We start from the raw sequence: 25192 nt of genomic DNA on the forward strand, positions 1-25192 counted from the left end.
GAGCGGCGCGTGCGCACAAGGGCGCCGCGGGAAGTTGGAAATCGGCAGGTCGGGCAACTGGTCTGGGGGACCGCCGGGGCATGGGCTCGGCGACAGTCCTGGCGCGGCGGCTGCAGGCGGCGCTGCGGAAGGAGGAGTTGCGGTGAGGGCAGGGCACGGGGTGGGTGGGCCAGGGGTAGGGGGCGAGTGTCGCGGTCCACTCTGACCCTCTGTCCTTAGGGCAGTGGAGGAGCTGCTGCGCCGTGGTGCTGACCCCAACCTGGTGCTTGAGGATGGCGCGGCGGCCATGCACCTGGCGGCCAGAGCCCAGCACCCGCGGAGTCTGTGTTGCCTCGAGGCCCTGCTGCGCCGAGGCGGGGACCCCAACACTCGGTGAGGCAGGGTCTGGGCTCCGGGCAGCTTTTCCGCGAAGGAGAGGGGTCTCCCGAGTCCGAGGGAAAGACCTGGGAGTCCTGGAGAGGGCGTCCCACGGTTCGAGGATGCGGACTCAATGCCCGGGGGCGGAGCTTGGGGAATCTGGGGAAGGATCTTGAGGGTCCAAGGGCAGAGGCAGGGTACCAGACCGAGGGTGGGGTATGAGGTTGCGCTGAGGCCAAATGGGGATCAAAGGTTCGGATCTGGTGGTAGGCGCTCTAGAGTCAGAGAGCAGAGGTTTGGGTCCTGGCCCGAGGGCGCAGGATCTAGGTTCCAAGTGTGGTGTCTCAGGCTGAAGGGCGGAAATGGGGGTGCTGAGAGCCAAGGCCCCGGGCGGGGGGGGTGGGAGGATGGGGGCGGAGATCGAGTTCCCTCCTCCACTGACCCCTCCTCCTCTCCTGCCCCAGATCGGCCGAGGCGCTGACGCCGCTGCACGTGGCCGCTGCCTGGGGCTGTCGCCGCGGCCTGGAGCTGCTGCTGAGCCAGGGAGCGGACCCCGCGCTGCGCGACCAGGTGGGGGTCGCAGCGCTGTTTGTAGCAGGGCAAACCCGGAGGGAGGGAAAGAGGAAGGAAGGGAGGAAGCGAGGGAGGGAAGAGGGCGCCCCCTGCTGACCGCTCCCATGTAGGACGGACTCCGGCCTGTGGACCTGGCCGAGCAGCAGGGGCACCAGAACTGTGTGCGTGTCCTTCGGGAGCTGGAGGCTCGGACCAGGACCCCAACACGGACCCGGGCAGACCCCCAGGAGCCAGAGCCCGAGCCAAAGCCTGGCAGTGAGTGGTGCCTGTGCGGCTGGGGGTGCTTAGCCTCTGATCTAGCTTTGCGGGTCTCTGTGTGTGACATCCACGCTCTCCCACTGTTTCTGTTTCACGACTGAGGTCTCTGGTCCGTCTCTCTGCCTCCGACTCTGTCCTTCCTCTTTGCGATTGCAGCCGCCTCTTTCTGTCTGATCTGACTTCCATCTTTGTCTCTCACTTCCTCCTTCCCTCCTCTCTGACTCCCACTCTTATCCCCTGTTCCAGGCCCAGGCCCTTGGGGAAAGGGGCTGAATATCAGCCCCTCTGGACCTCCCAGTGTGACACTGGACTCCACAACACTGGGCAGAGGTGATGACAAGGACATGAGCCTGGAGGCTGGCCCTGGACCCCCCAGCCTCCTTGCCCACCCTGAGATTGCTGGCACAGATGGCAGCTTGGAGTCCCCCCTGGGATGCTGGGACTGCAGCTCAGTTGCCTCCTTTGTCACCGCGGTTGAGGCCTCTGGAGCTGAGGACCCAACCGCCCACATGTCCCCCTGGGCTGGTGTCCGACCCTCCCAGAGGGTGCCAAGATCTTCGAGTACCCCACAGCAGGAACATCGAGCCCTCGTGGAGGACAGGGAGGCAGAACTAAATGCCCGTCTGCAGGCCCTGACTCTGACCTTGCCAGATGCCTCCCCCTCCCCCAAGTTCTTCCCAGAGAGGAGCCCAGCCCATAGTGCCCCTTGGGAACCACTGCCTGGACCCTCTGACTTCCACATCCCAAAAGATGACCAGTTGTCCCTCGACAGTGATGTGGCTGCCCTCTGGCTGACAGAGGATGAGGCGAGCGCCACAGGTGGCAGGGACCCCATCACCTCTTGCCAGTGCCCACCGGACCCCACCACGTCTGACCTGGAGCTGCTGCAAGGGCTCCGGGCACTTGGCAAGAGCCGCGGTCCCATCACGTCCTTCACCCGGCCATACTACCTCCAACCACTAGAAGAAGCCCAGGCTGCTCGTGGTTAGTATCCAGAGTCCAAGGAGCCTCCAGGAGTCCTCGGAGACCCGTGGCTCTCAGTGCAACCTACTTCTCCCTTCATCTCTGGGAACCATCCTTTCCTTTGTCTCTCTTGACTCAGTTTCCCCTCCCAGGCCTAGAATTCTCAGGGCACAGCCCAGAGCTGGCCAAAGCCCTGCGGACCGGCCGTATCCCAGATGCCCAGGCAGATGAGGATGCACTTGCCAAGCAGTTTGAGCGGCCAGAACCCACCAGACGGTGGCGGGAGGGGGTCATGAAGTCCAGCTTCACATATCTGCTGCTGGACCCCAGGTACTTGGAACAGGAATGACCCAGAAGTGGGAACTGGAAAATTCTGAGATTGGTTCTTATCTGCTGTGTGTCCTTAGGAAGGGAACTGGCCCTCTCTGGTCATCAGCTTCTTTATCTATAAAAGGCAGTTGGATCCAATTCAAGCTGCTGAGTGTCCTTGGCGAACAGCCACCCACCCTGCCTTTTATAAAATAGGGGTCACTGGACGTGGGTTGCTCTGTCTTTAAAGACTGCCTCTGGGGCGACTCCCGTCACTTTTCCTTCTCTGAGCCACCTACTTCATCTAGGAAGACTCAGAACCTTCCAGCCCGAGCCTTCTCACTGACCCTGGCTGAATGCCTTCGGATTTTTGTCCATGCCATCTTCTACGTGGGCAAGGGAACACGGACCCGGCCGAATGCCCACCTCTGGAAGGCCCTTAGCCACCGAGGGTGGCCAGGAAAACAGGTGTGAGGATAAGGACCAGGTTCATGGCAGGGGTGGCACAGTTGCGGGCAGGTAGAGGAAAGAGGGAGTTGGGGGGCAGACCTCTGAGCCTGCCCTGGCTCCCCCCAGGCCTGCCCCAAGGTGCGCCAGATCTTAGACATTTGGGCCAGTGGTCGCGGTGTTGTCTCCCTGCATTGCTTCCAGCATGTGGTTGCTGTGGAGGCTTACACTCGAGAAGCATGTCTTGTGGATGCTCTAGGTAGGTGCCTGGCTTGTGGGGTTGGTGGGGGGGCGGTCACACGAAGGGCACTTGATCTACCGATTCCCTCACTCCTTGCCCCTCAGGGCTGTTCATTCAATGAGCAATTATTGAGCACCAATTATGTACCTGCGCATGCACAGATTTTGCTCCATTGGTTTATCCCTGCTTGCGGGCAATACCCAGTGGGTTTACTGGCACATACTTCTGCCTGGGGTTCCTGGAGGCTGCTTTTGTGACCTTACTCCTAATCTCCCCAGGGATCCAGACGCTGACCAACCAGAAGCAAGGACACTGCTATGGAGTGGTGGCCGGCTGGCCACCCACCCGGCGCCGCCGCTTGGGGGTGCATCTGCTGCACCGTGCCCTCCTTGTCTTCCTGGCTGAGGGTGAGCGAGAGCTATGGCCCCAGGACATCCAGGCCCGTGGCTGAGCACTGGGGAATTGGCCATCCAGCCTAGGTCGAGATTAGGGTGTTTGAATGTTCCAGCTGCCCCGCGCTGAGAGCAGCCCCCCGTCTCCAGCTGCAGAAGGCTGGTGGGGGAGCAGCAGGACAATCTCTCCCTCGGGCTGAGGGAGGACTTTATTACAGATGGAACTGCTGGAGAGGTAGTGAGCTCCCTGTCATGGGTGGAGAATAAGGGGATGTGGGAGGAGAACAAGTAGACCAGAAGGTTCTTTGGAACACTCTGGTGCTTTGAAATATGCCAATGCTTTGGTAGTTTGGTCCTGTTTGGGCAAACAGAGTCCATTTTTATCTCCCTGACACAGGGGACCCACAATGTAGGCTGGGCTGGGGGCTTCCTCAGCCACATGAAGGGAATCTGCCCAGCTCAAGAATTAGGTTTCGCTGCTTCCCAGCTGTGGGACCTCGGACCAGCAATTTCTCTGTCTGAGCCTCACTGTCCTCAGTTGTACACAATGGGGAAAGTGCGCGGTTCTACCTCAGGGGGTCACTGAGGAAATCAGATTAAACCGTCATGGGGTAAAGTGTTTGGCTCAGAGCCCTACTGAGCCAGAGGCGGCCCTGCAGGCGGAAAGTCTCTGGGGGAAGGCGGGGGGTGTCGGGATGTTCTCGAGGTACCGGGGATGTTCTCGAGGTACCGACTTGTGTATTGAGGGGTGGGCAGAACTGAGGAGGTCATCGCGGTGTGGATGTGAGACACCAGCTCTCCTTGGCATCACTGTGACTGGAGCCTCCTGGCGTTGCTTCTCTGAACCTGTTTCTTCCACTGTAAAATGGGATCACTAACCCCATCACTAACCTCTTTGCTCTTTATGCAAAGAGCTTCAGTAAGTGCCAAGCCACTATCCTGGTGAGGTGGTGGCAGGATCACTTAAATTTTCCAGAACTTGCTTCTTCAAAGCAGTCCAGTGGGTTTAGGGACTTGGTGAGATCCGCTGCCTCATTGGGTTCATCACCTGCCTGTCATCGTTGCTCAGAGAACCAGGTCCTGCAGGGGGCGGGCTAAGGTTCCACCTGCCTCCTGGCCTCCACTGCTGAGCCCCTGGCTACTCTGGCTCCTATGGTAATTAGGGTTCCTGCCTCTGGAGTGGGCCTGGGCTCTACCATTTTTAACTGAGCTGAAGAAACCTCACTCCGAGCTTCCCTTTCCTCATGTGTAAGACAAGTAATTCTCCCAGACACCAAGTAGGTGCTTGATAAAGTGATAGCAATTAAAACAGCATGCTGGGACTTCCCTGGTGGCGCGGTGGTTAAGAATCTGCCTGCCAATGCAGGGGCCACGGGTTCAAGCCGTGGTCCGGGAAGATCCCACACGCCGCAGAGCAACTAAGCCCGTGCGCCACAGCTACTGAGCCTGCGCTCTAGAGCCCGCGAGCCACAACTACCGAAGCCTGCGTGCCTAAGAGCCCATGCTCCACAACAAGAGAAACCACTGCAGTGAGGAACCTGCACACCGCAACGAAGAGCAGCCCCCGCTCGCCGCAACTAGAGAAAGCTCACGTGCAGCAATGAAGACCCAACGCAGCCAAAAATAAATAAATAAATAAATAAATAAATAAATTTATTTTTAAAAAAAACCAAACAGCATGCCATCTCCCAAGAATACACAAACAGAAAGAATCCAGAGACATCCCTCCCCCCCGCCACAAAAAGAGGCCCAGAAGAGGTGGGATTTTCTAAAACACAGGGTATCCCAACCTTGGCCCTACTGACTTTTGAGACCAAGTTACTCCTTGCAGTGGGGGCCGGGGGCCGTCCTGTGTACTGTAGGGTATCAGGCAGCATTCCTGTACTCCACCCACAAGATCCCAGGTGCACCTCCCCCTCCAGTTGTGATAATCAAACATATCTCCAGAATTTGTCAACCAACAGCAGTGCCCCTGTAAGAACCCCTTTAAATTAAAGGTGGGTTCACAAACCAGTGGGGAAAGGACCAAAGGTGCAGCAACTGAGGGGACAAATCTCCCACTGGCCACACAAACCACGGGTAAACCTAGATATACATACATTAGAATAAAATATAGAGGACCAAGAGCACAGCCATGGAGCAGGGAAATCCAGAGAAATCTGGATTCAAAAAAAAAAGATTCGAAATAAAAATCATCGTGACAAAAGCCACTCAAAACCAAGTTATAAGATAAAATGGGACAGTAAGAGGTACTAACTTGCTGTGTGGTGTGGAGTGAAGGGGATTCAATGAACCTATGGGTGTCAGGCACTCAGCACAGGGCTTTGCATACAGCTGACACAATTATGGCTACTGGAATCAGATGCAACCGTCCTCGGATCCTCACCTCAACTTCAGCATCGACCTCAGTTGGTTCTCCTCCTCCCCTCCAGGGACGGGCAGCTCACCCCCTATCCGCCTTCTGCTCCGGAAATACTGCCCAAGTAGCCCCTGCATTTTGAGGAGGGAGGGGAACTCGGGAAACAAGCCTGAACGGCCGACATCCTCAAGTCTCTGTGGGCCAGGGCCCTGAGGGGGAGGCACTCGATTCAGTTCAGTCTGCACCCCTGAGGGGGGGGGCACTCGACTCAGTTCTGTCTGCACTTGGGGAAACTGAGGCTTAGGGCGGCCCCGCGCTTCGGTCACCCAACACAGGCCTGGAGGCTCAGATTGTCACTTTTTATTGAGTTACAAGTTGAGATGTGCGGGTTCGGTGGTGCCAGCCCCTCCCAAACCCTCCCTCCTTGGGCCACAATAGCTCCCAGCGCCGAGGAATGGGGGGTGGTAAGGGGTCTCGGGCATTGGGGCGGGGTCTCGAAGGTCCCTGCGGGGCTCGTGGGTCCCAGGATCAAGCACGGCGAACACGGAAGACAGAGAGCGGGGTGGTGGCCTGCCTCGGCCCTGGCGTTTTGGGGTAGGGGGCTTCTGTACAAGGTCATCCTCCGCGGGGGTCCCGGCTATGGCCCCGAAAAACCGATGGGTCCCGCAGGACTAGCAGAGCGTGGTGTGTCCAGCTGGCTCCCACGAACGCCACGTCCTGCCCAGCCGGCCTGGGGGGCGACTCTCTGACCTGACCCCGCCCACTGGAGCGAACGGCCCGCCCAGGTGGTCCGCGCGGGCGGCAGACCCAACTCCGGCTCCGGGCCCCTCCTCAGGCTCCTCGGCTCACTAAGCGCTACCCTGCCAGCTCAGCGGCTACTTCTTTTCCTCTGGGGGCGTGGGCAGGGGCTCGGGCAGGGCCTTGGGCGAGGGCTCGGGCTCCCAGAGCAGGAATTCGTGGAGCAGCGTGTTGACCGTTTCCGGACACTCCAGCATCACCATGTGGCTGCCTTCATCGATGAGCTTCAGGAAGGCCAGGAGCAGGATCTGCGGAGGGCGCGGGCTCAGAGCAGGCAGAGACAGGCCGACGGAGCTCGGGGCCAGGCTGCCCTGGGACTCCCCCCGCCCCCCCCATCTATGCATGGCCTCCAACATCAGGAAGTCCTTCTTGCAATCTACCCTATATTCCTCCACTTCCACCCAAGGGGGATCTGGAAGATGGCCTGTCACCCTGCTGGAGCCCAACTGGATATTCATTCATTCCCCGTTTATTAAGTGCCTACAATATGTCCAGAGCAGGATTTCTCAACCCGGGCACTAATGCCATTTGGGGTGGGATCATTCTCTGGGATGGGGACTGTTCCCTGCTGGAGCCCAACTGGATATTCATTCATTCCCCGTTTATTAAGTGCCTACAATATGTCCAGAGCAGGATTTCTCAACCCGGGCACTAATGCCATTTGGGGTGGGATCATTCTCTGGGATGGGGACTGTTCCATGCACTGTAGGATGTTGAGCAGCATCCCTGGCTTCGATCCACTAGATGCCAGTGATAGCATCCCACTCCCCCGCCACAGTATGACAATTTAAAATCTCTCCAGGGACTTCCCTGGTGGCGCAGTGGTTACGAATCTGCGTGCCAATGCAGGGGATACAGGCTCGAGCCCTGATCCGGGAAGATCCCACATGCCATAGAGCAACTAAGCCAGTGCGCCCCAACTACTGAGCCTGTGCTCTAGAGCCCGCAAGCCGCAACTACTGAGCTTGCGGTGTAGAGCCCTGGAGCCACAACTACTGAAGCCCACCTGCCTAGAGCCTATGCTCTGCAACGAGAAGCCACCACAATGAGAAGCCTGCGCACCGCAACGAAGACCCAACGCAGCCAAAAATAAAAAACATAAATAAATTAAAAAAAAAAATCTCTCCAGACATTGCCAAATGTCTCTTGGGGGCAAAGTCACCTCGGTGAGAAATCACTGACAGATGGAGAGTCTCTCACGCTAAGGTAGGGTTTCTCAACCTCCACATGACAGACACTTGGCGCTGGATCATTTTCTGCGGTGGGGATGTCCTGCTCATTGTAGGTTACTGGGCAACATCCTTGGCCTCCACCCACCAGATGCCAGAGCACCTCCCTCCCCTACAGTTATGACAACCAGAAAAGTCTGCAGACATTTCCAAGTGTCCCCTGTGGGGCAGAATCATCCCTGGTTAAGAACCACTGGCCCAGAGCTATTCTTAGTCCTAAGGATCTCAAGACCCTTTCTGGGGAATCTGATCTAAAGAAACCAGCTCGCCCTTGAAGAATTATGTAGCCCATCACAAATCCCAGCTGTGAAGAGTGCCTTTTTTTTTTTTTTTTTTTTTTTTGCCATGCTGCCTGGCATGTGGGATCCTAGTTCGCTCACCATGGATCAAACCCGTGCCCCCTGCAGTGGAAGCACGGAGTCCTAACCACTGGACCGCCAGGGAAGCCCCATGAAGACTGCCTTTTAATGTGCAGTGGGGACAGCACATAAACCTACCACCTGTTCAAGGCAGCCCCACTTTCTGGATTCCACCTTTGACTCTCCATCTAAGCTCTGACGTCCCTGGGGCTGGAACACAAGGCAGAGTCCCCCTGGACTGTGCAAGGGGGATCTGAAGGGTGTGGTGGCCGAAGTGCCATACCTCAGCCATGCGCTGGTCTTCCTCCACCGGCACAAACTTGTCGTGCATGCCATGGACGAGCAGGACGGGCACGGTGAGCTCGGCATGGTAGACCTCGTCGCCCTCGGGCCAGTACTGGCCACTCATTGTGGCCCGAAGCACAAAGGAAGACACATTGAACGCATTGCCCTCCTTCAGCAGCTGCTTCTCTTTGGCCCCTTGGCGGGCGAAGCCAGCCCTGCGGGCGGGGAGGCACTGCTGGAGCCCTCATGACAGCTCAGCCACCAGGGGTGCCCCCATGCCAGCCCCAGCCATATAGCTTCCCCTCCCATCCACCCTGGGGAGATGCCAGGGCAGGGCCAGGTCACTCACTTGAGGAAGCTCCAAGCCAGACAGGGTGACAGGCAGTGCAGGACGCACGTGGGCATGTTGAAGATGGAGCAGAAGCTGGGCTCCAGTGCCGTAGGGCCCCCGCCGTTGATCATGATCATCTTGTGCACCAGATCTGGGTACTCATGAGCCAGGAACGTGCAGAAGGAGACACTGCCCCATGGATGGATGGTGGGGAGGGTTGAAGGGCAGTGGTCAGCAGGATACAAGCAGTGAAGGGGTTAATGCCCTCCCCTCACCCAGAGGCATATACTTGAAGGCCAAGATTCTTCCCCTGGGGTCCGTGGGCACCAAATGGGGGTGAGGGATGGGTGGGGCATCTCGAATGCCCTGAAATTGAGAGACTCTGTGTGTGTGTGTGTGTGTGTGTGTGTGTGTGTGTGTGTGTGTGTGTGTGTTGAGGGTGGATTTTTTTTCTTTTGGAGAAAGGATCCAAATACATAACTTTTATCAGATCCTCAAAGTCATCATAACCCCCAAAGGAGTAAGAATTACTTATTGCCAAGTGTTAGGAAAGCTATTTGATTAAACCAACCCTTTGCCTTCTCAGAGAACGTCCCTGTTTCCAGCGTATCCCTTCCCTTTAAGGATCTTCTCTCATTGGCCCCTGGGTCTGGCACATCTGCCTGCCTTATGCAAGGTGGAAGGGTGCAGGTACCTCTCCTCATTCCCCCTAAAGCGGAGTTTGTTTTGCAAACTATGGCTTGTGGGCTAGCTGCTTGTTTTTGTAAACTTAAGTTTACAATCTTGTAAATGTGTAAAATATTTTATAAATAAAGATTTATTAGAATAAAACCATGCCCATTTGTTTACAATTATGTCTGCTTTCTTTCTACAACAGTAGACATGTGAAGTTTCAACAGAGATCAACCATTATAGCCTGCAAACCTAAAATATTTACTATTTGGCTCTTTAAGAAAAAGTTTGCCAACGCTTGCTGAAAAGAGGGACAGGATACAAGCAGGAGTCAGGTGGACTTGACTGTCCCAGTGACTCACTGTGTGCCCTTGGGCAAATTGCTTAACCTCTCTGAGCTACCATCTCCACATTTGTGACACAGTAACTGTGCTGACCTCACAGCATTGTTATGGGGTCACAGGAATTTCCACAGGTGGGTGCTCATTTAATTGGAGGAATCATTTAGCATAAGCATCCACTTTGAGGTATGTTTTCATATAAGCAAATAGGAGCTATGCTATTTCCCAGTCTGGCTTCCTTTCTTTTGGAAACTTATGCAATATTTCCTTTTCTTGTCTAGTTGCATGGGCTACAACTGCTAAAACAGTGGTTCTCAACCTGGCTGGCTGATCAGATCCTGCCTTTCCTCCTGGGTAAAGGACAGAATGGTACCACTTGGCAGTGATCAGGCACCCAGGTCCAGAGCCTTCCATGGCGTGGGCTCTCATCTAAATGCTGGGTGGTATTATCTGTCACCCCTTTCAGGAAGCATGAATTATAGCAACCTGTGCCCTTGTAAACAAAAATTATGGGATTCCAATTAGTCTTTCCTTGGAGCCCTTGGGGTCTCCAGAGCAACCAATTTTTGAACTTAGTTGAAGACAGTGGTTCTCAGCTAGGGTTGATTCTGCCTACCAGAGGACCTTTGGCACTATCTGAAGGCATTTTTGATTGTCATGATCATCACTAGACCATTGTGCTAGTGGCATCTAATCGGTAGAGGTCAGAGACGCTGCTAAACATCCTACAGTGCACAAGAAAGCCCCTCACAGAAAAGAATTACCTGACCCAAAATGTCAATAGTTCAGGGATTGAGATACTGCTTTAAAACAATGTGAAACAATAGCATTGGTGGCAGGAATCCCTGTTTTGTTGCAGATGTTAGCAGGATTTTTCAAGAAGGGAAATCAGTATTTTGTGAGTAGGTGTCCAGTTCCTGCCAGTCTCCACCCTTCACCCTCATCCCCACCCCAGTGTTGGCTCACCCGTAAGAATGCCCAATGAGCACGTTTCGCTTCTTGGCATAGCGCTTGAAGATGGCACGCATGTCCTCTGCCAGTGCATAGAAGGTGTAGGCGGCGGCCACCTGGGGCGCTGAGCTGGCCCCGTGGCCGGCCAGGTCAGGCGCCACCACCTCGTAGCCCAGGCGCACAAAGAAGTCCAGCTGTTCCTTCCAGATGGCCAGGGAACCGCCGACACCGTGGATGAAAAAGAGCACCACATCGGCCTGGGCGCCCTTGCAGCTGGTGATGCGCTTCTCACAGTCAATGTGGATGGTCCGCTTGGGGCGTCGGGCTCGCCGCCGTCGTCCGCCACTGCCACTCCCAGCACTGCCTGGGCCCGAGCGGGTATCGCTGCCCGCTGGGTCAGCCAGCTCTACCTCGAGGGCGGCTGGTGGCTCCCCAGAGCCGTTCTGCCCGTGCAGGAGGTCAGCTCGTGGTGCCCGGCCCAGGTTCTCCACCAGTAACCGCCCATTGCGGTACACGGTGATTCTGCGCTGGCAGTGGACCAAGCCAGATTGGTCCCCCTGGGCGGCGTCTGACAGTGGTGGAGGTGGGGTGGGGAGCGGAGCGGGTCCAGCATGCTTCACCCGCAGCACGCGGCCAGGCTTGACCTCCACAAAGGTGTAGCCATCACTGGACTCCACACTCTCCAGGGGCCCCACAGCATTGGGTGGCGCGCCCAGCAGGCAGCAAAAGATCCCATCGGTCACCCCGGTCAGCATGGTGTGTCCTGTGAGTGGGGTCGTGACAGCCAGGTCAGAGGCCATCTACACAGGGAGCCTTCCACTCCCATAGCACCCACTCCCCACACCTGGGTCAGGTGAGTTGCACTGCGAGGCCCCATCTAGGCTCCAGTTTTGGGGGTGGCCAGAACCAGCCACGCACTGAGATGTTTTGTCTGGTCAGTGCCTGTATGGCGTTCGGCCACCCTTCTGGGCCAGCCTAGTCTATCCTAGAGAGAAGGTCGTGGCTGACACCAAGAGGCATTCATTGGGGGTGGCTTCCCGGAGGCGGGGACGTTGTGGCAAATGTGGCCCATCCTTGAGGACCCTCCAGCTCAGGTTTATAGCAGTAATGCCTTCCTAAACCCACTCATTCATTCGTCCATTCATTCATTCATGCACTGTTTCCTTAATTCACTTTCACTAAACCAGCATACCCTGAGGGCTCCAAAGGCATCTAAAAATGTGCAGGTCCCAAAGAGCCCCCATCCCAGGCCTCTAAACCTGGCTTCTGAAAGGTGAGACCCTGGGAGAGGGGTTTCAGGGCTGAGCTCCAGAAGCCCTTGCCCAACTCCCCAAGACCATGAGTGCAATGGGTCTATTTCACAGACCTACAAGCTGAGGCTCAGACACTCTGGGAAGAAGGTGCTCTGTCCCCACTGCTCAGTACCTTGGGTTCTGGGGAATCTGGCACACAGCCCCCAGTGGTGGAGATGAGGATGGAGAAGGTAAAGCCCTGGCTGAGGGCCTCCAGGCCTCCATCCCGCTCCGTGGGCCACGGCCCTCACTCCGTGTCCATGGCAACTGCAGGCAGTTACATAACTCGAGGGGGATACCCGCGCAGCGCACCCCCATTGTTTAGGCCCTGGTGATGGGACCAACCCCTCCCCGTCCCCATCCTGGGCTCCGCGGGGATAATGAACGCCGAACACCCGTCCTGCAGTGGCCCGTACTTGCTGAGGAAGGGGGAGCAGGCCGCGCCCCCCACCTCCGGCGGGGTTCCAACCCGGGATTGCCAAAGGGGGCGCAGATGCGCCACGCCAGACCCCCTCCACAGAGCCAGGCCCCCGCCTCCTGGGTGCCCGTCAACCCTGCGGGGGGGTCGAGGCCACTGGGGCTCCGCGGCTTCCTAAGGGCTTTGTGGACACCCCCCATCCAAAGTGAAAGACCCAGGGGCCTCAGTGTCCCCTTCCCACGGCCCAGTCCCTGCTCACCTCATCGAGGGCCCTGGGGCCCGGGGCAGGGCAAAGGGGTCCCGGGCGGAGAAGCCGGCGTCCGCCTGCGGGCGCCGTTTACATGGTGGCGCGGGGTCGGGCCGGGCGCGTTTACGCGGGCGGGCGCGGGCCCAAGGCGGTCAGTGCGGGGATATCCCGCTACCGCCTAGCGAGACGGCCCTTTAAGTGTCTCCCCCGGGGGGGCGGGACCGTGCACCGACTGACTGGAGCCTTGGCCAATAGCAGCTGCATAATGACCTGGCCTAGTTAGACTGCCAATCAGAGGCGGCAACTCCGGGATAAGGGCGGGCTCTTGGGGCAACGACCCCGCCTCCCTCAAGGTTTACGGAGGTGGAGGGAGGGATTGGGCCTGGTTAACCGCCAAGAAGGGGTCGCATCCTGAGGTCTTCCGGGCCCCTCCTCGCTGCAAAGAGGATCTCCTCGGCTAGCCTCTGCCTCCGAACTGCCCTGTCCCCTCCAAACGGAGCCCCCATGCCCCTCCCTCTGTGCTGACCTTTCCGTTCTACAGTCTCCCAGATCTTTGCAATTTCAGGTGGGGAAACTGAGGCTCATAAATGGCACAAGGTCACAAGGCAAGCTGGGGGGGCAGAGATGGGACTTGGAACCACGGCTGTGTGATTCCAAGTTCTGCAAATTGTTATTCGTTAAACCATTAAACAGATATCTTGGAGCTATGGGTAATTAAGGAATTGGAGTTTCACAAATAGGCCAATTTAACTGGTGACCCTGGTCCCAGCCGGAGCCAGAAAGCCCACAGTTCAAATCCAGCCTCTACCCTTTGCTGATATGTGACCTTGGGCAAGTCCTTTCCCTGAGACTCCATTTATTTCTCTATGGAATTAATTCCCTCATGAGTTTGCTCAGCAGGGAAAGTGCTCCATACATTATTGGCATTATTATTGTACTGCTGTAGTATTGTAGTGGTTTGCTAAATGATGGTGCAGGTAAGATGGGCTTCAGAGGACAAGAGGTTAATCATCCCTTCCCCACTCCTATCCCCTGGAATTTGCTGCCAGAGCTGGGTTAGGTCCAGCCACCCACTCTTGCCCACTCAGGTGCTCCTGGGAGACTACAGTTTATTAATGCAGAAAAAACTCCCCTCCCCCTCCCCAGGCTGGGAGATACTGGGGTGCCTGCAGGGACTCAGCTGCAAGCCTGGCCCTTGAGGGCGCCCTGGGCTTCAGGGAGAGTCTGGGGAAAGCTGTGTGGGGGCAGTGTTGGGCCAGAGGGAGGGATAGGATTGGGGGAAAGGAGAGTACTGAGGAGGATTTTAAAAAGTTGACTAGGGGAGCACCAGGCAGAGGAGGTTGTAGCTGAAATTTAGGGTGTGTGTGTATGGGGAGAGCGGGCTTCAAATGCCTGCCAGATATTTTCCCTGGGGCAATGGGGAGCCGTAGAGGGTGTGTAAGAAGGGAAAGGGCTCAGATATGAGTATTAGAAAAATAGGGCCTGAACGGGGGCACCGCCAAGGGCAAGCCTGCAACCGTTGAGTTCTGCAGATTGAGAAACTGAATGACCACCCCAAGGACATCCAGCCAACACCAACTCAGACTTCTGGGCTCCCCGCCAAGGGGCGGAGACTTGGCTGGGGCTAAGGGAAAGCTGCCAGCCGTGTGCCGTCTGCCTGGCTCCCGCTGGGGGTGGGAAATTCAACCAGCCGTTTCCTGAGGCTGCCACCAGCTGCGCCACCGTCACCCCACGGTACCCTCTGTAGATCTACAGGAGAAGGAACTACAACTCCCAGCAGACCCAGGGACATAATGTCTTGTACGCACGCGCATGCGGAGGAGGCGCCGTTCGCCTGTCACCTGCTGGTCCACAAGAAGAACTACACTCTCCTGTGGGCCCTGACGCTCACGCCTAAGATGCGGTGCGCCTACGTAGAACTACAACTCCCGCGGCAATGAGGGCTCCGCCTAGAAGAAACTACATTTCCCAGAAGTCCTCGTCCCCGCAGCTGCGGAACCTATGGGCTTTGAAATAACTGCCACCGGACGGCGTGCCGGCGGCGGACATGGCTTTCTCGACCAGATCGGTGGGGCCCCTGTTGGGGCCAGTCAGTAGGTCAGCGGCGCTTTTGGGTGGCAGGTGAGTCCTCAGGGGGACCCCTTCCCAAATCTGGGAGTAAGGGCGGCGTCGGGGACTGGCCCCAGCTGTTTACCAACCACATGACCTTCCAATGCCTTGAGAACTCCTCGAGCGCCTTTATGCTGCCAGGCTCCCTCTGGCATTGATCGGGAAGCCCAAGCTCGGAGAGGTTGGGCGCCACGCGCAAGTCACACAGCGCCCCCTCTAACCTTCCCCGGCAGGTGGCTCCAGCCCCGGGCCTGGCTGGGGCTCCCCGACGCCTGGGGACTCCCCGCCGTGCAGCAGACCCGGGGCAAGGCGCGCGGGAACGAGTATCAGCCGAGCAACATCAAGCGCAAGAACAAGCATGGTTGGATCCGGCGCTTGAGCAAGCCAAGCGGCGTCCAGGTCATTCTTCGCCGCATGCACAAGGGTCGAAAATCGTTGAGCCACTGAGCAGCGCGACGCTGCCGGCTGGACCCCCCCCCCCCATTAAAGCATTTTTCCTCGCTGACGACTGGGACTCGGACGGACATGAATTCTCAGATTTCGGGGTTGGCCCAGGGGAAGAATTGTGGGATTGGACTGGAAGAGGGAGTGGGAAGTCAGACCTTGCCAAATGCCTTTTTACGCTTTTGAATTAGGAAGAATTTCGAACATGTGCCTCAGTCCACAGAATGGTACAGTGAACGCCCTTGTAACCCAGTACACAGCTCTACCCACAACCTATCCTGCCCTCTCCTGAGGTGCAAATCTCGGGCAGCAGGTTATTTCTTCTGTAAATATTTCAGAACTCACTTCTCTAAGATAATGGCCCTTTAATACATATTCAGAAAGCTTTTCAAAGCTAAAAAAAAAGGTCAACAATTCATTCATGTCATTAAAAATCTAATAAATGTTCAAATTTTCACTTGTCTTATAAAATGTCAATTCTCACGGTTCTAGGAAGGCTTGTGGAGAGGTGGGAGGGGTTTGAATCCTCCACCTGCCCCTTGGGGATGGGCTCTGTGACCTTGAGCAAGATCTTAGCCCTCTGAGGTTCATTTGGTTCCAATAAAATGGGACGTCCCTGGCAGTACAGTGGTTATGACTCCAGGTTTCCACTGCAGGGGGCGCGGGTTCCATCCCTGGTTGGGGAATTAGGATCCTGCATGCTGCGCGGCCAAAAAAATAAAGAGGATCCATCCTTAAAATGAGATGCTTATTTCTCCTTTGCTGTGACGTTGGTGTAATAATACTTACTAGCTTCCACTTAGTAACTTATTGAGTACTTCCTTAATAAGTTCTTGTTCTCTCCAGGCTGTCAGGCTGATGGTGGTCGTGGTGGGGGGGCAGTGGCCTGATTCGTATCCAGGCAGTTTGGACACAGTGGACTCAGGGCTGGGAGGATGATTGTGAAGACTGTGGAGCCCAGAGGAGGCACTGGACTTTGCCTTGGGAAGAACGCAGTCGAGGAAGGCTTCTTAGAGAAGGTGGCAGGGTCTGGGAGAGCCCAAAGGGAGGAGGGATTGGACGGGTCAGGATAAAAGGTGGACAAAGGAGGCCGGAGGGGCCCAGAATTTGGGACCGAGGAGGCGGGACTGTATCCTTGGGATACTGGGGAGCCAAGGGAAGTGTTTCAAAGATGCTCTGTCAGCTTAAAGATATCAAGCGGCTAGTGTGGGAGCAGTTTAGATATGCCAAAACCTAAGGTTGGGACCCCAGGGAGGAGGCTGGGAGTGTAACGGTGGGTCCCTATCCTTCCGGGGGCTGCTGTAAGAACCTCATGAACCACCATATGAAAAAGCGTAGCAAATGCTAGAGAGACCGGTGGGACCTCCGGGTGTTGCAGACTACAAATCCCAAGGGGCTCTGGGAGCGCGGCCTCCGCCCACTTCCGGATTTCGCTGCTCTTCGCTTGCAAGTCCCGGGCGGGGTTTTGCTCTCTCAACTGAACTTGACAACGAAGGGAGGCGGCGTGGCGACCAATGGCCGCGTGACTGTGCCGGATCTGGCCAATGGGAGTGCGCAAAGACCGCATAACTTGGAGGCAGGGCCAGAGGGCGGACCAACGACTGAAGGGCGGCCGCACCAGCAGTGTGGGCTGTGCCGTGGCTAGAAGTTACTGTGCGGCGGCTGCTAAGGAGGCGGCTGTGGTGGCGGTGGCGGCGGCTGAGGCGGTGGCTGAGGCGGCGACGGAGGAAACAGAAGATGGTGAGGGTGGCCGCCAGGGCCGTACTCCCCCTCCGCTCGACAAAATGGCGCCGCGGGCCCACCCACCTCCAGTAACCCCCGAGGCCCCTCACCGCCCTGGCCGGCCCCCTGGGGCCCGGCCCCGCCCCTCTCTCTGACCTGTCACCTTCGACCCCCCCGGACCCTGCTGTAAGCTTCTTGCTGACCCCGTCCTGGCTCCATCTCCGACCCCTGACCCTATCTAGGTTTCCAGGCCCTGACAACTCATTCATTTCCGGGTCGCGGCTCTCCCGGAAATCGCCTGGGGGTGTGGGGATGGGGTCCCCCGAGACCCCCAACTGAGGCCTCGTCCTCCGGGCGCCAGGCCTGGGCCTTTCCTGATCGGGAAGGTTTGGGAGGCCGACCTGAGCGTCGGGGCGGGGAGGGGGCTTGACATCGTGACATGCGGGGCTTTATCGCCAAAGGAAGTGCGACATCGCGAACTGCCTTGGTTCCCCCAGAGCCCTGACCCCACCTCCAACATTCCGGTCCCAACCAGCTCTAAGAGGGGGCGACTTCATCTCTCTAGTTATCAGGCCCTATCCCTGTTAAATGAGGGTAGCAATAGTCCAGACTTCATAGGGTTGTGATAATTTGGGGAACTGACGTCTTAAAGGGCTTGGGACAGTGAATGCTCAACAGATGAGCTGGGTGACTCGGGGATGGTGACATTCCCTCCCAGCTGTCTCCTCATCTTGAAGTGGGGATAATGCCAACTTTTTGGGAGGTTAAAATCCCCCTTGGGCCGCTCACTCATCCTGGGATTTGGGTCTGGTGGTTCTTTGGGGTTTGGGCTCTCCACCTGTGAAGTGGGACACAGCCTCACAGTTGGGCTGAAGCCCCCTTCATTCCCTCCACTCTTTGGCATCCCCAGGGCTGACAGAGGTGATGGAAGCTTTTGTCAGGGCAAGTCAAACCCCATTGTTCCTGGACTCAGGGTCCCAGCCCACAAGCCATAGTCCTTGGGATGTGGTGGGGAATAGGTAAAAGACTTCTTGTCAGGAAGGATATGGGAAAGTGGTAAGTGGGTTCCTAGCACGTGGGTCCCCAAGCCTGGGTGTTGTCCTTGACTCCTCGCTGCGACCTCATTGCCCACTCCCAGTTCCTAAGAGGGTTCTGTTGGCTCTGCCTCCAAAACGAATTCTGAATCTGTCCACAGCTCCCCACCTGGTCCCGGCACTGCCACCTCCTGCCTGAACACCTGCTCCAGCCTCCTCCCTGGTCTTGCCTCCATCCTGCCCCACTGGCAGTCTGTAATTCACCCAGAACCAGAGGGAGCTTTTAAAGATGTCAATCAGATAATACCACTATCTAGCTTATAAAACAGTGGGGGGGGCTTCCTGTTGTAACCCCAATGAAACCCACCTCCCCCCCCTCAGCCTCCAAGGTCCCTGCCCAGCTCTGTGACCTCATCTCCACCCTCTTCACCCCTCCCCGCTGTGAGCTCCAGCCACAGTGGCCTTGTTTTCACATCTTCACATTCAGTCCCTGCCACCCCAGGGTCTTTGCACCTGTTACTCCTGCCTGGATTGCTCTTCCTCCTGTGAATAACATCTGCTCAGAGGGTCCCTTCCTGATTGCAGGAGGCCTCCATGCCTCCTCTCTCTGCACACCATTTCTTTTCCTCATCTTGCTTTGGTTGGGTCACTGGCAGGCTGCCCACACAGGGACTGGCACACAGATATTCAGCAAGTGTTTGCTGAGGCAATGGACAGCTTCTCGGCCCAGCTGTAGCTAGGATTTGTCTGGCTGAGGTGAGGATTTCTCCCTCAAGTCTGAGGCTTGGTTTTCTTGCTTAGCTGACAGGAAGTACTGGCCGTGCCCTGTCTGCATTCATTTATTCAGCACACATGCATTGATACTAACAGCTGCCCTCAGGGGTGCTCTGGGCAAAGCTCTCTCCCTGTGTTGTCTTTCTGAAACCCAGAATAACCCTGGGAGGGGTCCCTCTTGTAAACCGTGCTCACAACTGGGGCGGCCAGACTGGGAGGTTACCTGCCCCAGGTCACACAGCCAGGGAGGGGCCCATCCAGGATCAGTGCAGGCCTGGGGCTTCGGAACCTCTCACCACTCTGCTGCCCGGCCCCATGTTAGCCCTGTCAGGGACCCTGAGGCAGGGCTGCCCTCTGCCTCAGGGAAGTGGCAGTCCAGTGAGGGAACTGGATGTGTAAACAGATGACCTCGTTGCGGTATGAGCGTGGCTCTGGCAGAGGATCCCTGGTAGAGGCTTCCGGGGTGTGGGGAGAGGGAAGGGGGAGGGGGCGTTTTGAGCTGACTGGAGAGTTTGGTGGGTGTTTCCCACGTGGAGAGCAGAGGGGCATTCCTGGAGGGTGGCACGGGCTGAGGAGGTGTGTGGCAGGAGGCTGGCGTGGGCCAAGCCGAGCCAGGGCTGCGGAGGGGTTTGAGTTGGGGCAGGGAGCCCTCCTCTCCTGTAGGTCTCAGGCCTGCATCACTGCATCTTGGCAGTTCTCCCCATCCCCCAGACCAGCCGCCTTCCCTACCCCCTCCCCTTGCTCTCATGGGCCTCACATGGCACCTCGTGGTGCCCTGTCCTCATGGCCACTCTACATTCACTGCATGGCTTTGATCCACACCCGTGTCCCCATGCACTGGCTGTTCCCTGGGGCCAGAAGTAGGTCTGCTGTGGCTCTCCGCAGTGCCCTGGTGCCTGGTGTAGGGCCTGCCACACAGTTGGGTCCTGAGAACACCTTGCCGGATGGATGAAGCTGACCCCATAGTCTGGGGCTGAGCTGAGGCAGGGGTCCTGGGACAGGGGAGGCAGGTTTGAGGCACTCTGAGCTGGCTCTGGGGCCGTAGGTCACCCAGATGTGAGGGCCACCTCCAGGGTGGGAGCAGGAGGCCCATCCACGTTCCAGCTCCCCTGGCTCACCCATCCCGCTAGGCTCTTGCTGGGGCCCAGCAGAGGAGGGGTTGGGCCCCACAGGGGTGAGGACGCCTGTTTCCGCCGGCACCAGAGGGTGATGGGGGATCCCCTGAACAGCAGCTTCCCCGAGAGCGCAGCGCCTGGGTCAGGCATGGCGATTGAGCACCCGAGGGAGGGTTCACGTAGCCTGCAGGCTCTGAGCCCTCGGCTCTCAGGCGGGAAGCAGAGGCACTGGCATCACAGAACAGGAGCTTGGCCTCTGAGGTTAGGCAAACCGGGGCTCAGTCAGCTTCCTTGTTTTCTCGTTGGGGCTGGGGGACCTCAGATGAGTGTTACATGACCTTTTTGCCTCAGTTTCCTCGTCTGTACGATGGGGTGACTCCAGCTTGGGAAACCCCTGGTCCTCCCCAGCTCTCCCTCTCCAGGCCTGACGACAGCATTGCCCTCCTGCTCTGCTGGGAAGTCACTCCCTGCCCCAAGTTCTCAGCCTTCATCCCTCTCCGGGGCTCTTGTGCCTCAGTTTCCTGAGGCAGACACAGCTGCCCTTGGCCTTTATTCACCCCCATCTTGTGGCAGAGACCTGCCCTCCACCCAGAGTCAGGGTCTTCCCCTTCCAGAGCTTTCTCCCTTCCTTGCCCAGTTGGTGCCAGAGCGTCAGAGAAAAAGGACTTTCCAAGAGTCAGAGCTGTGAATGAATCTGTCGCTGGCTCCCTGGCACCTTGGGGGCCTGAAACCTCTGGTGCCTGAACCCCTGCCCCAGGCACCGGGGCCAGGGAGGAGCCAGCCTGCTTCCTTTAGGCTTCTGGCCCTCCCCCCAGTGGGAGGCATTCTCCCCTTACAGGGCAGCCTTTGGATGTGGGGACCCCAGGAGCAGCCCTCGAGCCAGCCCTGGTCCACACAGCGTTTGCTGCAAAGCTCAGCCAGTTTTAAAAGGCTGGCACTGGAACTTCCCTGGCGGGCCAGTGGTTAAGACCCTGCACTTCCAATGCAGGGGACACGGGTTCGATCCGTGGTTGGGGAACTAAGATCCTACATGCCACGTGACGCAGCCAAAAACAAAAAAGAAAAAAGCTGGCACTGACACTGAAACTTGGGTTTCTGAGTTTTCTCAGGATTCGGAAGCTCGGTTGACCCCAGGCTTCGGGTCCTGTGTCCCAGCAGCCCCTGTGTCCCAGCTGCCGTTTCCCCTTCACCCAGCCTCCTGCTCCCCCACCCCCATGTATTGTCACATGGACCCTCAGGGTTTCTTAGGGTGGACAAGTCTCCATCCCAGGCTCTATCAAAGGTGCATAAATGGAGGTGAGACCATGAGTTCAGTATTCAGCTAGCACAGAGGACAGGTCTGCAGTTGGATGGGCCCGGGTCCGGCTCCCCACCCCGCTGCTTGCTCCTGACTTGATGCAAGTGTCCTGTCCTGTTTGAGCCTCAGTTTCCCTGCTCCTTGGCCTGGTGACAGGTTTATTGTGAGGACCCTGTGGGAGATCATACCCTTACTCTGGGGTTGGTTACTTTGTTCTGGTCATAAGAGTGGACACATCAGGTGGCCAGCTCAAGGGTGAGTTCTAGAAAACTTGAATGACAGAACAGAAAGAAGGAAACCGGAAGTCACCCGGTAGGTAGCCCACCCGGTCACAGGTGCTCCGGGGGTGGCCCAGCCTGCTGCCTGATTTCTCACTTACCATCTTCCCTGTCTTCTAGGCAGATTTTTTGAAAGGACTGCCTGTCTACAACAAAAGCAATTTTAGTCGATTTCATGCCGACTCTGTGTGCAAAGCCTCGGTGAGTACGTGGACCATGAGCTGCCCTCGGGGAAAGGGCCGGGGGTGGTGTGCAGCCCCCAGGTCGGGGTCTTGCCAGAAAGAGGGGCCGAGCTTCAAACCCAGCCCCACTTGAAATCCTCGCACGTCTTTTGATCTGCATTGGAGGGCGGGTGCTGAGTTGAGGGGTGAGGGGACCCCAGACCTGTCTACTCTCCTAACCCACGCCTTCCCAACCCTCCCACAGAACCGACGTCCCTCAGTCTACCTGCCCACTCGGGAGTACCCGTCCGAACAGAGTAAGTGGCCTTTGTTGTTCTGTCTCATCCCGGCTGCCGAGGGGAAGGGCCAGAGGGTAGTGCAGGAGGTGACCTGTGGGAAGCTGGGCAGCTCCCAGCCCTTGGGAGCAGCGGGAAGCCTGGCTTTCCCTGGGACCCTCCTGATGTCCACGCCGGCATCCACGTCCAGCCCTGCAGGGTCCCAAGCTGGCCCTCGTCTGCCGCTTGCTGGCCCTCACCCCCACCCCTGCATCAAGTCAGGCCTCCCCTGCTGGCTCCCTGTCACAGGTCTTGAGACTCATACCAAAGGATGGGGGACCCAGCCCAGGCTGGGGTGGGCAGCTTGGGGAGGGGGTGGCTAGGCAGAGGGACCTGCAGGGAAAGCCCTGGAGCCTTCAGAGCAGGGGGACCTCAAGGTTATTTATTGTAGTCACGGTGTTTTCTTTCAACCATGAAAAAATCCTGGACTCTGCTGGGTGCGTTCTGTGGTCACCGGGGCACAGCATGTGGATCTGTGCTCCTGGTCTGTCTGGGGAAACACCCACGTGACCTGGCATGCCGGGGCTCATTCCCCCGCCCGAGGGTGGAATCCGAGCTCAGCTTAGGAAGCAGGGACCCTGTCAGGGCAGCCAGCTTGGGCTCATGGTAGTGGCCTGTGCTCAGGAGGGAGAATGCTTGGCTTCCTGAAATCTCCTCCAGGGTTGGGGGTGGTGACTTGAGTCACACAAAGGCCACCCAGGGCAGGGACAGCCCAGAGGCCAGGAAGGGGTAAGCTCGTCGTGGGAGGGCAGTGCAGGCTGGGATGGGGGCTGGGCCGCCTGCAGCCGGCTCCCCACAGCTTCTTCCTGCAACTTTATCTGTCTTTCCTTCTCAGTTATTGTGACAGAAAAAACAAACATTCTTTTGCGCTACTTACATCAGCAATGGGACAAAAAGGTAAGGCACGTGGGGTTCGAGTGCTGGGACTCGGGGAAGGAACACAGTGCCCAGCAGGAGGCTCTGAGAAGCGGAAGGACACCGGCGGCTGGGAGACTGGGTGTTCGAGTGGGGCCTTGAGGGCTGAATAGGCGTTTGCTAGGTGATTCAGGAGAAGGAAGAATGCTCTAGAGGAATGGCTGTGCAGAGGCCACAGGGCTCTAGTGCTCAGGGACAGGCAGGTAAGCTGTACTGAAGCCCATCTCCCCACAATTTGTGGGGAGCACGGCCCTGGTGGCAGATAGACTTCATTGTTGTTACTTGGAGTCTTTGTTCAATGATGAAAAGTACACACGATTAAAAATCCAGGCCCTACTAGGATGCGTAGCTGCTGTGAAAAGTCGTCACCCCCGTCCTTCCCATAAGAGGCCACCTTTCTGACAGGATATTTTTTCTTTTTCTTTCTTGAAAATCTGCACGTGTAGTTTTGCCGTGTGGTCAGATTGTTTTTTCCCCATAATGGTGAACATTGGACAGTGACCTGCTCTGGGCCAGGTTGGAGGGGGACCCAATGATGAAGTGACTGCTCAGAAAACCCCAGCTCCTGGCCACCCCAGCCCCACAAGCCTTGATTCTCACCAGTGAGGAAAGGAGGTTTTCCCAAATCAGCATGCTTTCCTTTTCTGTGGCAATTTGGGGGCTTCCCCGGGTGGCTCACGAGTGCCCTTTGCCCTCCGGCAGGGTGGATGGCTTCTCTGAGTGTCTGAGAAATGCTGTGTGGGGGTCATTGAGAGTTGTGGTGACTCCTTGAAGTGCTTGTCACAGGCTGGTGTCCCCAGGGGACCATGGCTTGGTGGGGCAGGTCCAGGGGGCAGAAGGGGCTAGCCACGGGCCCTAGGTCGACTACCCGGCTCTGTGATGTGCTGGGGCCGCAGGGCCAGCCTCAGATTTCAGGAGCTCCCCCAGCATGAAGACTCACAACGCCTCTGCTTCCCCTGCCCCCCAGAATGCCGCCAAGAAGAGAGACCAGGAGCAAGTGGACCTCGAGGGTGAGAGCTCGGCGCCCCCCCGCAAGGTCGCACGGACCGACAGCCCGGACATGCACGAGGACACTTAAGACTCACACTCCCCCACAGGCGCCTCCTGTCTTGTCTGCTCCTCGCCTTCCCACCTTGTGTAAGCGCCCTGCCCCCCAACCCCTCCGCCGGCCCACCCACGCCCCACCATCCACACCACTTCCAACCTCATAGGAGCCGATGTATTTATTTTCCTTGAGTTTTTATTTATGCTGTAAAATGTACCAAGCGATGGTTAAAGGGGACGTCAGACCCAGTAGTGTGATGTTGGTAGATGCTTTTAAAAACAACAATTGTTACTCACCTCCCCCCCTCCAATTCCCCCACCTCTCGCCCCCCAGTTCTCCTCTGGAAAACTGGAGCGTGTCTGAGAGGGTCTAGAGCCAGGCCCCTGCTGCAGCCGGCCGGCAGGGGTGGGGGCCCTTCTCCCGGCTCCCACCGGCTGGTTCGGGCCTTAAAGACTTGCCTTGTCTCGAGTTCCACCGGGACCTATTCTGTGCCCAGACCTTGCTCTGAGCATGCGTAAGGGGGAGAAGTCAGCCCTTCCGGATCTTTCTCTTAAGTCATTTTATCATGGACTAGTGCGTGCTCCATGTCCACCCCAATAAAAGGATCTTTCCTACCCGACCTCGCGTCTTTGCTCGGCGTGCCTCAGCCCCAGACGATGGAGCCACTGAGAGTCGTCCCATCATCACCAAGAGGAGCCGGAAGGGGCCCCCAGACGGTGGGGCCCCAGGACCAGCTGGATTCTCTCGTGGGCCTGCTGCGGCCATCTCGATCAGAGCCAAGACCTGCCTGGACCCCCCTCTACCCCAGCCGTCAAGGTGTCCTTGAGGACTGGGACACCCCAGAGAGACGGTCCGTGCTGCCAAGGATGGAGCTGTGGTGGGCCCCACGCCCATGACACTGGCGAGCAGGGCGGCACGCCCACCAGCCTCTGTGGAGACAGCCCAGGTGGCCCGGCCTCACGCCCTCAGAGAGGAGGCACGTGGAGCGCCGCGGGATGCCCAGCCCCAGTGCCCTCAGTCGGCAGGTTCCACGGCTATTCCCGGGAGCCAGCTGGACTGGGCTTGGGGCTGAGCCCGGGGACGTAGGGGGGCATTTGGGCTCCAGGCAGAAGGTTTGAGTTCCTGACCACTGGGCACAGGG

General features: G+C 57.6%; 4 protein-coding genes across 5 annotated transcripts; 3 read left to right on the top strand and 1 right to left on the bottom strand.

Annotated features, from left to right (window-relative positions):
- Nucleotides 1-192: 192 nt before the first annotated feature.
- Nucleotides 193-9731, top strand: ANKLE1 (ankyrin repeat and LEM domain containing 1). Of its 2 annotated transcripts, XM_022558593.3 has the most exons (8): nucleotides 193-372; nucleotides 822-927; nucleotides 1041-1185; nucleotides 1435-2172; nucleotides 2304-2481; nucleotides 2769-2928; nucleotides 3037-3166; nucleotides 3427-9731. In XM_022558593.3, the coding sequence occupies exons 1-8, from the start codon at nucleotides 287-289 to the stop codon at nucleotides 3597-3599; spliced, it is 1716 nt and encodes a 571-aa protein (XP_022414301.2). In that variant the 5' UTR covers nucleotides 193-286; the 3' UTR covers nucleotides 3600-9731. The 2 variants fall into 2 exon arrangements, with proteins under 2 accessions (XP_022414301.2, XP_089761384.1); XM_089905258.1 differs by having other exon boundaries at nucleotides 3037-3544.
- On the bottom strand, nucleotides 4835-13047 carry ABHD8 (abhydrolase domain containing 8). The gene is made up of 5 exons (XM_022558594.3): nucleotides 12835-13047; nucleotides 10881-11628; nucleotides 8920-9090; nucleotides 8569-8785; nucleotides 4835-6945 (listed from the first exon to the last, which is right to left on the bottom strand). The coding sequence occupies exons 2-5, from the start codon at nucleotides 11618-11620 to the stop codon at nucleotides 6775-6777; spliced, it is 1299 nt and encodes a 432-aa protein (XP_022414302.1). The 5' UTR covers nucleotides 11621-11628; nucleotides 12835-13047; the 3' UTR covers nucleotides 4835-6774.
- Nucleotides 13048-14757: 1710 nt separating this feature from the next.
- Nucleotides 14758-15832, top strand: MRPL34 (mitochondrial ribosomal protein L34). The gene is made up of 2 exons (XM_022558462.2): nucleotides 14758-14943; nucleotides 15165-15832. The coding sequence occupies exons 1-2, from the start codon at nucleotides 14870-14872 to the stop codon at nucleotides 15376-15378; spliced, it is 288 nt and encodes a 95-aa protein (XP_022414170.1). The 5' UTR covers nucleotides 14758-14869; the 3' UTR covers nucleotides 15379-15832.
- A 1072-nt stretch (nucleotides 15833-16904) lies between these two features.
- DDA1 (DET1 and DDB1 associated 1) lies at nucleotides 16905-24665 on the top strand. Its single transcript, XM_089905263.1, has 5 exons — nucleotides 16905-17115; nucleotides 21720-21796; nucleotides 22022-22073; nucleotides 22927-22988; nucleotides 23974-24665. The coding sequence occupies exons 1-5, from the start codon at nucleotides 16920-16922 to the stop codon at nucleotides 24082-24084; spliced, it is 498 nt and encodes a 165-aa protein (XP_089761389.1). The 5' UTR covers nucleotides 16905-16919; the 3' UTR covers nucleotides 24085-24665.
- The last annotated feature ends 527 nt before the right edge of the window (nucleotides 24666-25192 follow it).

Source organism: Delphinapterus leucas, unplaced genomic scaffold (assembly GCF_059928025.1).
Source record: "Delphinapterus leucas isolate spDelLeu-1000000601 "Yukka" unplaced genomic scaffold, BTC_Dleu_Yukka2 spDelLeu_asBTCV2_sq25, whole genome shotgun sequence".
Taxonomy (NCBI): Eukaryota; Metazoa; Chordata; class Mammalia; order Artiodactyla; family Monodontidae; genus Delphinapterus; species Delphinapterus leucas.

What these genes read in the sequence shown, in the direction of transcription:
- ANKLE1 (XM_089905258.1), top strand. Translation starts at nt 287, where the DNA reads ATGCACCTGGCGGCCAGAGCCCAGCACCCGCGGAGTCTGTGTTGCCTC. An exon ending in GGCGGGGACCCCAACACTCG is followed by an intron (nt 373 to 821) that starts GTGAGGCAGGGT and finishes CTCCTGCCCCAG; the next exon opens with ATCGGCCGAGGCGCTGACGC. An exon ending in ACCCCGCGCTGCGCGACCAG is followed by an intron (nt 928 to 1,040) that starts GTGGGGGTCGCA and finishes GCTCCCATGTAG; the next exon opens with GACGGACTCCGGCCTGTGGA.
- ABHD8 (XM_022558594.3), bottom strand. Translation starts at nt 11,620, where the DNA reads ATGCTGACCGGGGTGACCGATGGGATCTTTTGCTGCCTGCTGGGCGCG. An exon ending in CTCATTGGGCATTCTTACGG is followed by an intron (nt 9,091 to 10,880) that starts GTGAGCCAACAC and finishes TCCATGGGGCAG; the next exon opens with TGTCTCCTTCTGCACGTTCC. An exon ending in AAGACCAGCGCATGGCTGAG is followed by an intron (nt 6,946 to 8,568) that starts GTATGGCACTTC and finishes CGCCCTCCGCAG; the next exon opens with ATCCTGCTCCTGGCCTTCCT.
- MRPL34 (XM_022558462.2), top strand. Translation starts at nt 14,870, where the DNA reads ATGGCTTTCTCGACCAGATCGGTGGGGCCCCTGTTGGGGCCAGTCAGT. An exon ending in GCGGCGCTTTTGGGTGGCAG is followed by an intron (nt 14,944 to 15,164) that starts GTGAGTCCTCAG and finishes CTTCCCCGGCAG; the next exon opens with GTGGCTCCAGCCCCGGGCCT.
- DDA1 (XM_089905263.1), top strand. Translation starts at nt 16,920, where the DNA reads ATGGGAGTGCGCAAAGACCGCATAACTTGGAGGCAGGGCCAGAGGGCG. An exon ending in GACGGAGGAAACAGAAGATG is followed by an intron (nt 17,116 to 21,719) that starts GTGAGGGTGGCC and finishes TCTTCTAGGCAG; the next exon opens with ATTTTTTGAAAGGACTGCCT. An exon ending in ATCAGCAATGGGACAAAAAG is followed by an intron (nt 22,989 to 23,973) that starts GTAAGGCACGTG and finishes CCTGCCCCCCAG; the next exon opens with AATGCCGCCAAGAAGAGAGA.